The sequence below is a fragment of the Cucurbita pepo genome, chromosome 10 (assembly GCF_057944985.1).
Source record: "Cucurbita pepo subsp. pepo isolate OVF chromosome 10, ASM5794498v1, whole genome shotgun sequence".
Taxonomy (NCBI): domain Eukaryota; kingdom Viridiplantae; phylum Streptophyta; class Magnoliopsida; order Cucurbitales; family Cucurbitaceae; genus Cucurbita; species Cucurbita pepo.
Genome location: NC_141807.1, coordinates 5,450,122 through 5,463,975, shown reverse-complemented (window position 1 = coordinate 5,463,975; position 13,854 = coordinate 5,450,122). Strand labels below are relative to the sequence as shown.

General features: G+C 36.7%; 3 protein-coding genes and 1 long non-coding RNA gene across 10 annotated transcripts; 2 read left to right on the top strand and 2 right to left on the bottom strand.

The window, feature by feature from the left end:
• Window positions 1-77: 77 nt before the first annotated feature.
• Window positions 78-2,877, top strand: LOC111804338 (BRISC complex subunit Abro1-like protein). 3 transcript variants are annotated; one of them, XM_023689100.2, is made up of 3 exons: window positions 78-1,027; window positions 1,223-1,313; window positions 2,553-2,877. In XM_023689100.2, exons 1-2 carry the CDS (start codon window positions 119-121, stop codon window positions 1,277-1,279), a joined length of 966 nt encoding a protein of 321 aa, XP_023544868.2. In that variant the 5' UTR covers window positions 78-118; the 3' UTR covers window positions 1,280-1,313; window positions 2,553-2,877. The 3 variants fall into 3 exon arrangements, with proteins under 3 accessions (XP_023544868.2, XP_086983692.1, XP_023544867.2); XM_023689099.2 differs by having other exon boundaries at window positions 79-1,027; window positions 2,556-2,877; XM_087127566.1 differs by lacking the exon at window positions 1,223-1,313 and having other exon boundaries at window positions 2,556-2,877.
• Window positions 2,878-4,316: 1,439 nt separating this feature from the next.
• Window positions 4,317-11,092, bottom strand: LOC111803671 (MATE efflux family protein). Of its 5 annotated transcripts, none has more exons than XR_015422645.1 (16): window positions 10,662-11,092; window positions 10,334-10,458; window positions 9,543-9,701; window positions 9,306-9,448; window positions 9,004-9,139; window positions 8,798-8,894; window positions 8,577-8,677; window positions 8,168-8,331; window positions 7,559-7,630; window positions 7,286-7,402; window positions 6,786-6,881; window positions 6,567-6,688; window positions 6,379-6,472; window positions 6,146-6,269; window positions 5,666-6,045; window positions 4,317-5,324 (listed from the first exon to the last, which is right to left on the bottom strand). XR_015422645.1 is itself a non-coding variant. In XM_087127565.1 (14 exons), exons 1-13 carry the CDS (start codon window positions 10,943-10,945, stop codon window positions 6,409-6,411), a joined length of 1,680 nt encoding a protein of 559 aa, XP_086983691.1. In that variant the 5' UTR covers window positions 10,946-11,092; the 3' UTR covers window positions 6,047-6,269; window positions 6,379-6,408. The 5 variants fall into 5 exon arrangements, 3 of the variants coding, with proteins under 3 accessions (XP_086983691.1, XP_086983690.1, XP_086983689.1); XR_015422644.1 differs by having other exon boundaries at window positions 6,146-6,250; XM_087127565.1 differs by lacking the exons at window positions 4,317-5,324; window positions 5,666-6,045 and having other exon boundaries at window positions 6,047-6,269.
• Window positions 4,582-6,070, top strand: LOC111803672 (dehydration-responsive element-binding protein 2C-like). The gene is made up of 2 exons (XM_023688184.2): window positions 4,582-4,725; window positions 4,837-6,070. Exons 1-2 carry the CDS (start codon window positions 4,703-4,705, stop codon window positions 5,918-5,920), a joined length of 1,107 nt encoding a protein of 368 aa, XP_023543952.1. The 5' UTR covers window positions 4,582-4,702; the 3' UTR covers window positions 5,921-6,070.
• A 766-nt stretch (window positions 11,093-11,858) lies between the features above and the next one.
• On the bottom strand, window positions 11,859-13,165 carry LOC111804087 (uncharacterized). The gene is made up of 2 exons (XR_002816460.2): window positions 12,820-13,165; window positions 11,859-12,122 (listed from the first exon to the last, which is right to left on the bottom strand). It is a non-coding gene; the product is annotated as an uncharacterized LOC111804087 (long non-coding RNA).
• Window positions 13,166-13,854: the final 689 nt, after the last annotated feature.

Here is a 13,854-nt window from a genome sequence, read left to right as displayed (position 1 = left end):
TATTGGACGACAAGTCGACTTAGTGAAAACCACATGTCGTTTGACAGAAACCATCAAAGCACCTTAAAAGCCGGATCCCTTCCCTTGTAGAAACGAAGATAAATGTGAATCGGCGACCATGGAAGACGAATCGTTGCAGAAGGTTGCGATTTCAGGGCCAATCTTAGCCTCTTTGATCCAACGCTGCTCCTCCTCCTCCTCCGGTGCCGTTGATGGTCTTCTCTTCGGCCATGTCTCCGAAACTACGCCCTTATCCCTCTCCGATGATTCATCTTCTTCATCCAACATCGAACCATCGGTACGTGTCGCCACTGTCACCGGATTTCTCTGCTCTGGTACCACGAATAGCTTTTACGATTCTTCTGGACAAGTAGATTCACAATTGCTTAACCGCCTTCTCGGCCGAAACCTGTCCGACGGCCAAGCTCAACCTAACGATTCTTTGGTCGGTTGGTTTGCCGGCCGCCGGAGAACTCAGCTTCGACCTTCCATGCGTGAATACTTAGTGAGTGCCTCTCTGTCTTCGATGAAGCAATTGTCGTTTCCTGTCAAAGACTCTGTGAAACCTACCAATCTAATCCCTAGTTTGTTTCTGCTTCTGACTTCGCCGATATCTGATCAAATTATCCACACACACGAGTACCGTGCTTTTCAATTTCGGTCCTCCAATGAGTTCTTTGAGCCGAAATCAATTGACATTGTGAACATCGGACCGGCATTTCGTGGCCACTATGGGTCGTTTACCCCTAATTCTCCTTTCCCTCATTTGCCTTGCGAGATGAGAGCTTCTCCGATGAATGTAGATAAGATTGATGGGAATTTGAATCTGATGAAGCAAAACTTGAAAGATCAGAAGCAACTGAATATGTGTGCTGAAGGATTCGAGATTGGGAACTTGACCCGGTTACTGGGTTCTGAGGCAGCAAATTATACTGCTGGGCTGGAGGATTTATACGAAAAAATGCTTGCCAAGACTGAGAGCTTGGCACGGCTCGTTGAGAAGAGCTCTGCTCAGGTTCTTGATCAGGTATTCAATCGCTTCTATATGAATGAACCCTTGAGGGCTAACAGCTAAGATACCAATTAGGCAATGCTCGTTAGGTGGTTTGTTTTTTATGTTTTAATGACTAGTAAATTGTCTATTGTTTGTCAATGCTTAATGCTCCTGTTGATTGTTCAATTTCTTCTAGGTTTTACGTATATATTTCGCAACTTTTTGCAGGAAAATCACAACAGAAAGTTGAGATATAAACTTGCGAGGTACCCTGGATTTGAGTAAGAAATTTGTTCTTACTACTGGCGTTTTTGTTCATGTAAGCTAATTTCGTCCTCTCCCATCATCCTACTTTCATTTGATTATCTAATCATTTCGCTATCGCATTGGATGCATGACATTTGCTCTGCTTGTAATCTGTGTGACAGAATTTGTATTCAATAATATACTTGTAATGAGGCGAAGATGGTACCAATCATTTTTGATGCAGTTAATGGTTACCATTTTATTTTATCATTCGGTTGGGTAATGCAAAACGATTTTGAGTCGAAGTTTTTTAGTTTAATTAAGCTTTGAGATGAGTGTTCTTCCCCAAAAGAAAATTCTAATCTTACCCAAAAAGAAAAAAAAATCAAGGCGATCGTTGGAGCTCTGTCGAATAGTATGCAATCTTGATTCGTGATGTTTCTTAAGTTTTGCTTCATTCTGAAATGATCCTTCTAGTGTTCTCCTGAACTTTTTTAGGGTGCAGACTCTTAACCTGTCTGTATGCATAAACATTTCTACTAGAAATGTTTGTAGTTGATTTGGATATAATCCTGATTTCTAGTAAAAGAACAACAATATATTCCGTGGCAAGAGTTGAAATCTTAGTTTTCTGTGTCATGATCGACGACTACACGAAGAATCTATTGCCTTTTTCTCTTTACTTAATGAACTGTAAGTTTTTAATAAAGGAGAAAGGAGAAGGCTTTCTTGAAGTTTGACTGAATGTAATATTGAGCGCTTCAATATTGAGATAGCAAGTTTGGTGCAAAATGCGGTGTTCACAGTTACTAGGTTCATTTTTAAGTGTAGGCACCACTTTCCACCCTTTCACTTGTAGCACAAGAACTTACCCCCATTTTTCAGCATGAAACTGATGGCAAATGAAAGAAATGGGGGAGTTCATCCCATATTTTCTCACTTCCGACCAACTCTCAACGTTCTCCGGTACTGCCATGTTTCGCAATCGTTATGGACTGATCAATTCTATGTCTTGAACATGCAGGTTTGAGTTCGATTTGGTATCACTGATTTATAGTTTTGACCAGTCGACTTCGCGTTCCTAGTTTTTATTTCCTAGTTTCCAATGCCAATTCTTTCATGTTTAGTTAACCACCCAGGTAAATGTAAAGTCATCCAAACAACCCATTGTTTGTATCATGATGTGGGGGAGAGTCATTAGAAACCAAATAAAACTGTCCATTTGAGGTGAAATTAGAGAAAACAAGGTCTGCAACAACATTCTATTCTTTATCTAATTCCCATTTCTTTGTTTTCATCTAAATTCTGGAAGCAGGAACTGCAAGAACATCGACCTTGTAACGAAATTACGAACTTTTGGCATCAAGACCTGAATGCTGCATACCGTTGACATTAAAATGGCGACTTTCGAGCTGAAGGGAGCTACTACCAATCAGACCTTTGAAGTCCTAGGAATGATCTCAAGTTTAGGCAGTAGTTTGTTTGGGGAATATCAAAGCTATAATGAGTTGCCCCCACAACCTTTGCTGTGTGTATGAGGTACAACCTTCTACAATTTCATTCCCTGCTTTTTGTCACTTGAAGATTCACTCTGTTTGATATGATTTCATATATTCCATACGAAATGTTCTGTTCTAGATTGGATTCTTATCATAATGTGGCTACTTCCTTGTGTTTTTTTAATGAATTCTCAAAGATCCCATTCAGGAAAAAGCTTTTATGTACTTACTTTCCAGCTCTATGGTGCTGTTTTGGTGTACTTTTTGGTGTCCTTTCTTTGATTGGGAATGAATTCTGATTTGTTCACATGTTCTTGCGCGTTGATCTCTAGTGTTCATTGTACTTGAAGGTTCCTCTCAAATCACGATAAGATAAGAACCAATATATGGATAAAATGGTAAGTGATGAAATTTATTTGGAGGATACTGATTATTTGGAAGAAAAAACCTTCCTTTTTTGCTCATTTTTAACAAGTTGAGCTCCCTTCCCGAGAAGGATAACTTCATTGGTGAAATTATCAGGCAGGTATTGCAACCAAAAGAAAATACTTTAATCGAGTTAGAACATTTGTTTGTCGTAGTATATGACGCTACACACGTGATGGATGAATTTGAAGCACAAGCACAATCATACCGTCACAAGTGATTCAATATACCATATAGAAATAATATAATAAAAGGTCGGAAAGATGTCACTATAGTAACTCCTGTAAAGACGATTCTTAAGGGTTGACTTTGTTGAGCTTGATTGATGGTAAGAATGTTCGTAACATTTTAGAAAGTGGAGAACGTATCCTTATAATTGATTTGGCAAAAAGAATGTTCGTAACATTTTAGAAAGTGGAGAATATTGACTTTGTTGAGCTTGTTCGATGGTAAGAATGTTCAAAAACAATGTCTGTAACAAATGTGTGGGTACTTGGCGCAAGGGTTATCCATAGGATAATAGGATAAGTTCGAGAAAATGTCAACAAAGGATTTCAATTTAATACTAATTTTGGAGTTAAATTATATAAGTTTAATAGTGAATTTTTTAAATTAATAAATTTATAAAATGGTTTATAATGAATCTCTAAATTTTTTAAAATTAATTGGTGTCTAATAAATAGTTAAAAGTGTCCATTTTTTTTAATTTTTAAAAGATATTTATATTAGTTTAGTTTTAATAATTAATGCGAATATTTAAACAATTAAAAGTACGAGCGGGGTGGTGAGAAAAGGGATAAGAAAAGAAGGGGAAAGCAAAGCACTTTGCTGCTGCTGACAAAGACGCGGTGAGATCGAGTAGGGATAATTACGTAAATTCACCCACACACACCATCCGTGCGGGTGGGCCCCACACGCAGACAGATATTTATTATTTTTTTATTTATTATTTATTACTTATTTTCTTTTAAAAAAGAAAAAAGACAGAGATATATTACTTGGGGAACAAGTAGCTTTTGCCTTTAATCCTATTCATATTTATCCTCACACCTCCATTTTCTTTTCTTTAATTTTATTCTTTTCTTCTCAATTTTCTTTTTACCAAAAAAACACAAAAATTACAAATTTAATCTCTAATTTTTTGAATATTCTTTTAAAATTAAAAATAATGTTGATATATTTTTTTAAGTAATTATTAAATTTATGAAAAAGTTAATTAAATATAATAAAATTACCAAATATGAAATTTCGGTTAAAAAAAAACTTCGTGGCTAAGAAAGCAAAGAGTTGCTTGAATTCCTCACCATTCCTCCAAACTCATCCATCACGTCATCAAAATTTTGGATATTTCCAGAGCTTCATAATGGCTTTTCATTTCATACAGGTTTATTATAAAACCCCTTCTCCTTCCCTTTCCTTCTCCTTTGCTTCTCTTCTCTCCTGAAACTCTCAAAATTTTTTACTTGTAAGATCAGAAAGCTACGAACAAGAACAAGAGGCCACCGAAGTGTTGCAATCAGTGAGGAGTTTGAAGCGCATGACGTCTGAGAATTCTAATGGGTAAGTTGAGTTTTCTGTTTAAATTTGATGTATTGTTCTTGTTCATGGCCAAATTTTTCTGGGTTTTGATTGTTTGAGAGATGGCTGAAGAGGGCTGTTTTTTGATTGCAGAGAAAAGACATCAAGAAAGAGGCGAAATGGGTTTGTTTCTGTAGTGGACACTTTGAATAAGTGGAAGAAATTGAATAATCAATTGGAGTTTTTGGCGAAAGATGGAGTAGAGGAAGTTCGTAGAGTTCCAGCCAAGGGCTCCAAGAAGGGTTGCATGAGAGGGAAAGGAGGTCCGCAGAATTCAGACTGTAATTTCAGAGGTGTTAGGCAGAGGACTTGGGGTAAGTGGGTGGCTGAGATTAGAGAGCCTATTGCTAGCAATAATACCCGTGTGAAGAAGAAAGGTAGTCGTTTATGGCTTGGTACCTTTGCCACTGCTCACCAGGCTGCTGTTGCTTATGATGAAGCTGCCAAAGCCATGTATGGCCCTTTTGCTCGTCTCAATTTTCCTGACTCTTCTTCTTTGAAACCAGTAACAGCAGAGCATTCGGACACGGTATCCCCTGTTGCTTCTTCATCTTCTTCCTCTTCCTTCTTAAATGGAGTATCTGCAGAGAAACTGAACTGTGAGTATGAATCAATGGAGGAACTGAAAGTGAAAGTGGAAGAAACAGCAAGAAATGGAGTCAATTATGCAGATGCTAATCCCAATTCTGTTTATGATTCTAACAACATTGGGAACAGATCAACAGAAGGAGATATCAAGGATGGATTAGCTGATGTTGTAAGAAGCCATGATATTAAAAAATACAGCCATGATCAGAATGATCCTTCTGAGCTTTGTTTCAAATTTGAAGCAATGGATACAAATGGCTACAATGACATCAACGATTGCAATCAATATTTGCTACAGAAGCTTCAGAGTGATGCATATGCAAGAAGAACTTACTGGATTCCAGCCGAATGGGAGGTCGGCGATCTCGGCCCGGCGACGAAGGTGATGAAAGGAAAGCCAACGGAGATGGAGAGCTATGGAGACTGTATGGACTTCAACCGTGATCTGAGTTTGTTGCTGGATCGGCAAAAACACATGGGAGTTGGAGAACAGAGAGTTGAGGATTGTAACTTCGAGTTCTTGAGACCTGATTATGATTTTGGGTTGGAGGAGGAAAGGAAATGGCTTGATTCATGCTTCCATGGATGAAGATTGATAGATTATAGGCAGGGTAGATTTTTGGTCTTGTTGGGTTACAATTGTATTCTATTTTTTGAGCGTACATAGTAGTTTCATTTCTTCTCCTATTTGCAGACGCCTGTTCTTGTGTGCACCTTTAATAAAATGAGATTAGAATGATGTATAGATGTTCATATCTCCTTGATTACAACTTTGGTCTTTCAAATACAATATTCAAAATTGCTTAGAAATTACCCCTCCATTTCAATTTTGATGGTGTGATTGAGATCGGTGAATATTGCGGCGGACTGTCTGACATGCTCTGGAACTGTTGGCTGTTGCATTGAAGGGGGGCCAGCTCTGGTTAATAGATAGAAAGCTGTGATGTCAGTAACAGGCAGCAGATTAAGAGGAGCTTTAGTAAAGCTAGGGAACATATCCAAATCCTCGTGGTATTCAACACTTTAAATGGGATGAGGGAGCTTTACGAAGTTCAAGAAGCTTGAAGCTTTTAAGTTTCAGTCACTTTTTTCGTCGAGATCATTGAAAACCATCTCCCATGGCCCACTCTTCGTGCCCAATCTGGGGTAGGTGAAATAGAGACAAATCGGATAAGTTAGCCACTAGGGAAAATATAAAATGTTCCGTACTATCAGAACTCCGCCTAAAGTTGTACCTCCAGATTCCGGCTATTAAACGCAACATCATGAACAGAAACAATCCACTCCAAACCCCAGGTAGACCGAATGCGGGAGTGACCACAAGCAGGTAGAGAGAAGAAATCAGTCCAACAAGCACCTGCTCTTGTTTCAGGCCAAATTAATAGTATGTATCTTCAAAAAAAGAAGGAAAAGAAAAGGAAAGAAAAAGGAAGCTCAAATCACTAGGAATATACCATGGAGTAGGCTGCATATCCGAAGTCTGAAACTCCATAGTAGAGCCCATCTACAACAAAAGCTAGAGCATTCACTGGTTGCGACCCAGCAACAAACTGCAAAAACATGGCTAGGATATCAGGACAACCGATCACAATAGCCTTGTAGTGGGTGTACGTGGCATCATGAGAGATAACTGGATCTTCCTAGAAATGTAAAGAACAGGCCGCTAGCAAAATTTACTCCCCCAATTTCAGGATGGATACCAAATTCTCTCCAGCTCTACAGCAATAGAATGTTGTAGGTACCAAACAAGTGAAAATTGCATCAACAATGAATTCATGGCAGGCTTCTAGATGGACCGAACAAATATGTTACATGAAGAAATTTGATCCAAAATATGACAAATTTAAAGGTCAAGCACAGTAGGTCATCCAAACATCTCCATTGTAAATATTGTTAAGCAGTCACAGGAAAGGTAAAAAGTCAAAAGTCGATTATTCAGATAACGTGTTCTTACCCATAACCCAGATCGTGCAATTTCCAGGACTTCTGCATCGGCACTGAATAAACCAGAAAATGCGCCAAATCCCAGGAACAAGATAATAGACAAAGAAATTCCTGATATCAAACCAATCTGTACATAGAGGTACCCAGAATCAGTTGTGATTTCTTCCCACCAGAAAAAAACCATGAGACTGAGAGAACAAAAGATTCATCACTTCTATTTTGAGAAGAAAGACCAAAAATAACTGCCAAGAGATGGCATGTTGACGTTTGGGTTACTATTGACCTGTAAAGTTCTATAAATCACTTGACGCGAATGTTCGTAGTCTTGTAGGGTGTAGCTACTTGCTAATAATGCCTGCAAAAGAAGTACAGTAATTATTTACCAGGACCAACAAAACAATGAATTTTCTTTCGGCAAAAAAACAGTTGTGATCTCAAGATAGAGATCCTTTGTTGGGATTCGGTAAGAGCTCAAAGAGGTTAATCCAAGGGGTTGACCCTTCGTGAGGGGCATGGAAACACATAAAAACTCTGGAACCTCGAAGTTTCACAACAAAAATTATTCAGATGGATAGTTCAGTCCTCTGGGATTAGTCAGTGCATGTACAATAGCTTGAATGTTGATAGTTAAGAAAAATGAAAATTATTACGTATGTACTGTCTAGCTCTTTAATAATTCTAAAATCAAGTTTCCAAAACAAGAAGAGACCAATGGCAGAATGCAAAACCAAGAAACTATCTCTACAGAAGATCATGGGTGGAGCTTTGTAATCAATGAGGTAGACCTTGATGTAACTGAATTCTTCATAAATAGTTACACAACCAAGAAAAAAGCTAAAGGTTTTGCTGAATATAAGTTATGATACCCTAATTATTGAGGTAATCTCTGTACCTGACCAGCAAGTGCTAAAGCATCAGTAAGCAAAGATATGGCCAACCATATTTGTACACAAATTTGATAACCGGCCATGGATACAGTGCCCTCTCTAGCCGCCATGGATGTGGCTAGAGTCAGGGTTACAAGGACGGCTAATGTCCGGCCCATTAAGAGGCCACCTGAGACATACAACAATCAGAATCATAACTAAATGGGAAATTTAAGTAGAAAAAAAAAATCCTCAGAAGGGTTTTCGCAGAATTAGGAGGCATGAATTATTTGTATCTCTAGAAACTAAGAAATTGTGGAATTACACATTCCTCTCACACTCATTCGGGAACAAGTAAGGGAAGAGGAACGAGTAACTGAAACAAATTGATTAACAAAACTTCTTAATCAATCTGTCTGTCAGTGGAAGTAATACCAGATTTGAGATAGCGTGCAATTCTACCACCATCAATGCTTGAAAGAGTAAAAGATATTTCTCCGTTTAATCTCCACAGAAGAACGAATGCGATTAGATACCTGATAAAAAGGGCGTCAGACCATCAGGAAAGAACAAGAACATCATTTCCTAATCTAATCTTAGGAACTCATCTCAAGCGCTTAAGCTAAATAAATAAGTTTACCACATTGTTGACGTACTCAGATATCACTGTCGCTATTGCAGCACCTCCAATGCCAAAACCACAAAAAAATATCAACAATGGATCCAGTACTGCATTGAGTAAATTGCCAGCAGCTGACACAACAAAACCAACTTTCATGTTAATTAAAAGATCTTAATTAATTTTGAACAGTTTCCATATTCACATCACAGGAAGATAGTCGAGAACAATTATTGATATTACCAGTAGCATACAATGGCGTTTTTGTATCCTTAAATCCACGAAAGGTGCCTTGTGCAGCAAGTGCAATTACAATAGGGGGAGCACCAAATGCCCTCAGAGACAAAAATTGCTCCGCAGGTGCACGCATTGATGAACCCTACAAAATTTTAAGATAGATATGTTGTATGATAGAAATATGGCATGTAAAACCATAATCAAACAATGCAGAAGACGTAAACCAAAGACATTTCAAGACATGAATGAAACAACGAGGAGGATTAGAAGCCAAGAATTATAAAATGAATTGGTAAAGCTTGACATACAACAGGTATACCCATGATATCCATAAGAGACCCTGAACCAAGAGACAGCATAACAGCTTCAGCAATTCCAAGACCAGCAGCAAGTGCCAAAGAAGTGGATACAGAGGAAAGGAGCTTTTTCCCTTGATTCTCTTCTATGCCATCTATATGGTAAAACCAAAAAAAGTTTACGACTTCATAGAAGACAATGTGGAGTTCTTAGTTGAAAAAATTACTGAAATTGCAAACTAGAATTACCAATATTTATTTGAGCAGTGTTTTTCTCGTTTGTATGAATCAAGGCCTGCTCTTCAGCAACAAATGAAGTAGTGATATTGAGTAAAGGAACATTGAATAACTTCGACACCAAATTGAATACTGAAGCTGATACCCCAACTGCAGCCAGTTCAGTAGATCCTACAAAGAGAATGTATACGGCATGGTGCTGCAGTCATCAATATAACCTCCATTACGATGAAATATTACTTCTAAAATTAATGTCAAGAACGAACCGTCCAAGCCCATCGTTTGCAGATATTGTCCGCTTTGACCCGTTATGTATCGCCGTTAGCCTCACGATTTTAAAACGTGTCTACTAGGGAGAGATTTCCACCCTTTAGAATGAATGTTTCTTTTCCCTCTCCATCAGACATGGAATCTCACAATCCACCCCCCTTGGAGACCCAGCGTCCTCACTGGCACACTGCTCGATGCCTGACTTTCCCTAGCAAACATCGAGCGGTGTGCCAGAGAAGACGTTGGGCCCTCAGGCGGGTAGATTGTGAGATCCCACATCTATTGGAGGGACGAACAAAACATTTCTTATAAGGGTGTAAAAAGCTCTCCCTAACCGACACGTTTTAAACCCTAAGATTGACAGTGATATGTAACGGGTCAAAGCGGACAATATCTACTAGCGGTGGGCTTGGACTATTACACCTGCCATCACAGTCAATACTCCAGAATCCAGATAAGTAATAAAGAAACGATTCCTTTTGCACAATTCAGATAAATATTATCGTAACTTAATACATGAAGAAGTTTTGTACCTATATGACCAACAAAAGCCGTGTCAATCAATGATGCAATTGGATCAGCAGCCAAAGCCAGTGCAGCAGGCAATGCAATCGCCAATATGTCCAGCGCAAGTTTATCAAACTTAAAAACCGCATCTCTATGGAAATTCAAGAAATCAAATTCCTAGGTAAGATTCTAGAATTGAAGATATATACCGTTGCTGTATTCAAAGATCTTTTTCTTTGCCTTTCATTTTTGGATGTGATCTAATTAAAGAAAATAACGCTAAAAAACCTGATCTAAATTTCAAAGACGGACCAACTCAGCCAGCCGCTCTGTCCTTCAAGGATCAAAACTTACCTAAAACGATTTAGAAGTGGAACTGAGACAGACGCAGACAACAAAGAGTTGGACGACTTCTTGCCCGGTCCGTTTCGACGGAGCTGCTCGGACGAGGCTGTTGACTTCGGTTCTTCCGGCGGACTCTTCAAGGAAGAAGTAGTAAGATTCTTCTGGAACGACGCTTTCCGAAAATAACGAAAACGGACTTGACAATTGGCGTTTCTGCGCAGCAGTTGACACTTGGAAGATAAATTAGTGCCGGTATTGAAGGATGGAACATAGATAGAGAGACCGGTCGCCATCTCCGGTCACTGAGAAATGGAACAGTGGAAAGGCCGGCCGGTGGAGATTGAGAAACGGGAAGATGAAACCATAAACATTTGTCCCAATTTGTAAGGACGAATTTAGACGGACAGAATTGCAGTTCGCCATAGAAATATCTTGACGTGTCTTTTTCTTATTTTTTCTTGGCTGTTCATTTTATATAACAAAATTGTATTTTTCTAGTAAAAATTATATATTTTTTACTAATTTAATCGATATTTTAGATTAAAATATACTTTAAATTTTATTGCTACTTTTCATCTATCAAAATTGGTTAACAAAATATAATTTTTATAAAAAAAATTAATATAATTTAATAAATTTGCTAAATGAATTAAAATATCTAAAAGTTTCAATAATATTCTTAAATTTCAAAAAAAAAAGAAAAAAAAATCAAAATTACTCTCCCTCCGTTAATATTTTATTTACAAAATACTCTTTTAACTTTCAAGAGTATTTCAAAAATACCCTCGAATTTAAAATGAAAAAAAAAATAATAACCTCAAACTTAAACTAAAAAAATATATCATTAAAAAGTCCCACATCGACTAATTTAGGGAATGATCATGTATTTATAATCAAATACTATCTATATTGGAATGAGGTCTCTTAGGGTAGTCCACAACAAAGTCATGAGAGCTTATCTATCAAGGTAGATAATATCACATCACTGTGAGAGTCGTGTTCATCTAATATTAATAATACACCATTTTTGTCTAATTATATATACCGTGTAACAGATTGAATATATGAGTAAGTTAGTTTTGTTTATTTTAAAATTATTGCCTCTCTTAGTTGGCCGAGTGTTTCTGTCACTTATATGTTCGTAATTCTTAAAATATGTATTTTTTAGATTAACTCTGAGCTATATCATGTTACAACCTTTAGATGTTAAGTAAAATGTCATCGACAAGTAATTTAGATTAGAATTACAATTAACACCATTAACAAAAATATTAACATGTCTATGATTTGGATCACGATTTAGAATCTAAATTGGTACTTGATGGCCCGGACATACTCTTGTTGCATGGTCATGTTGCTCTATTCCTCGTTTTTAAGAGTGAAGACTATCTCCACATCTCAATACAAGTTCTTCCAGCACACGTACATGATGCATCGAGAATTCTCAAAAAGCCTCGCAGCATCAAATTGCTCCAACCAAAACAAGCTTAATTTTAGTGTTTATATAATTAAGCCACAAAAAAGAAAGATACACAACTCACTGCCTTTCAATTTTTTAAAAGTTTTTCCTTAGTTATCCTATCTTCACGATCGCTCTTATTCAAATATAGTCTCCATTCATTTATATATCTTTCGTTTACTCCAGTATCATAAATTATACATATGATTCTACTATTTGAACGATACGGTCATATATCAAAATTATCCCAATAATATCATTTTCATTATTAACGTCAGACCGTTTTTAATGAAGCAAATATATATATATATATATATAACAAATTGTATTGAATTTTAATTTATAAGAAAAAAAAGGTAGTTTGAGAAATTTGTTTTTATTTAAAAAAATAAAAAATAATAACCAAATTATATCAAAAGCCCAAATATAATTAAAATAATATTCCAACCATCCAAAATAAAAAAAACAATGCAAATATAATCCGATAAATCTCAATATTAATATATAAAAAAATAATAGATTATAATAAATTTAATTATATCGATACTTTTTAACATTATAATTTTTTAAAATCAAAATTAATCCGATAAAAATGATATTATAAACATTTTAAGCGTCGAGCATATTCCAATAAAAAAAATTGATAATTCTTTCATAGAAATAAATATATTTTGATTAAAATATTATAAAGGAGAGAAAGAAGCTTACACATCCAAAGCAACAAATGACGATGATGATACGATAGAACAATACGATGTGCATTTTCTCCTCCACGACGAGCAACAACTAAAAAAAGAGCAAGAAGAAGCCGGGAAACTCAGGATGGATAGCGCCCGAAAAGAATGAGGTAACGAAACAACGTCGATCGATTGACACGGCGCTATCCCTCCTGAGCTTAACGGACTCTTCCGTGCGATAAGAAAGAGAGAAAAAAGGGGATTTGAATTGGGTTTTTTGTGTGTGTTTTTGTTATGATATATAGAGAGAAAGGCCACCAAACCGAAGTAAATGCTGTGTGTGGGGGAAGAAGAGAGCTAATGGCATCGTATTTATAGCCTCAACGTGCCAATTTATTTTATAATTTTAAATTAAAAAAAAAACATAAAATAAAAGGTTAAAGTGGTAAATAAGGGTGAATTACGGAACGGGGGGTGGTTCAGTGGAGTCCGTTAAAACGGGGGAAGAAACGGGAAGGGTTACACTGAAACCGGAGGGGTGGCATTGGAAATTGTAAAAGTTCCTGACTTTCATTTTCCTCTTCCCGACTCTCAAAGTGGTCTACGCCGTAGGCGAAGGATCCAAGGCCCGCCTTCCCATGTTTCCCAAAATACCCCTCTCTCCGTAATTTCTTACAATTTCAGGGGTAAATATGTAATTTCATCAGTTCATTTTTCTTTTTCATTTATATATATATATATAAAAGGACATATTTAAATTATAATTTTAATTGCACAAAATAGGAATAAGGTACATGCACGGTCTGCTTGCGACGCGCATTTTCTGCCTATTCCATTCACTATTCAGAATTATCATAATAATATTAAAATTAAATTATTTCAGAAATCTTTTAAAATATATATTTTTTTTTTCTGCTTTCACCCGTTAGGCGATGTAAAAGGTAAGTCTATAGCTATGAGATATTATCCGTTTTGATAGTTATGCATTGCCGTTAGCCTCACAAACTCACTCGGATTTTCAAATTTTTACAAATTTAACCCAATCCAAACCGTAAAAAAAAAAAAA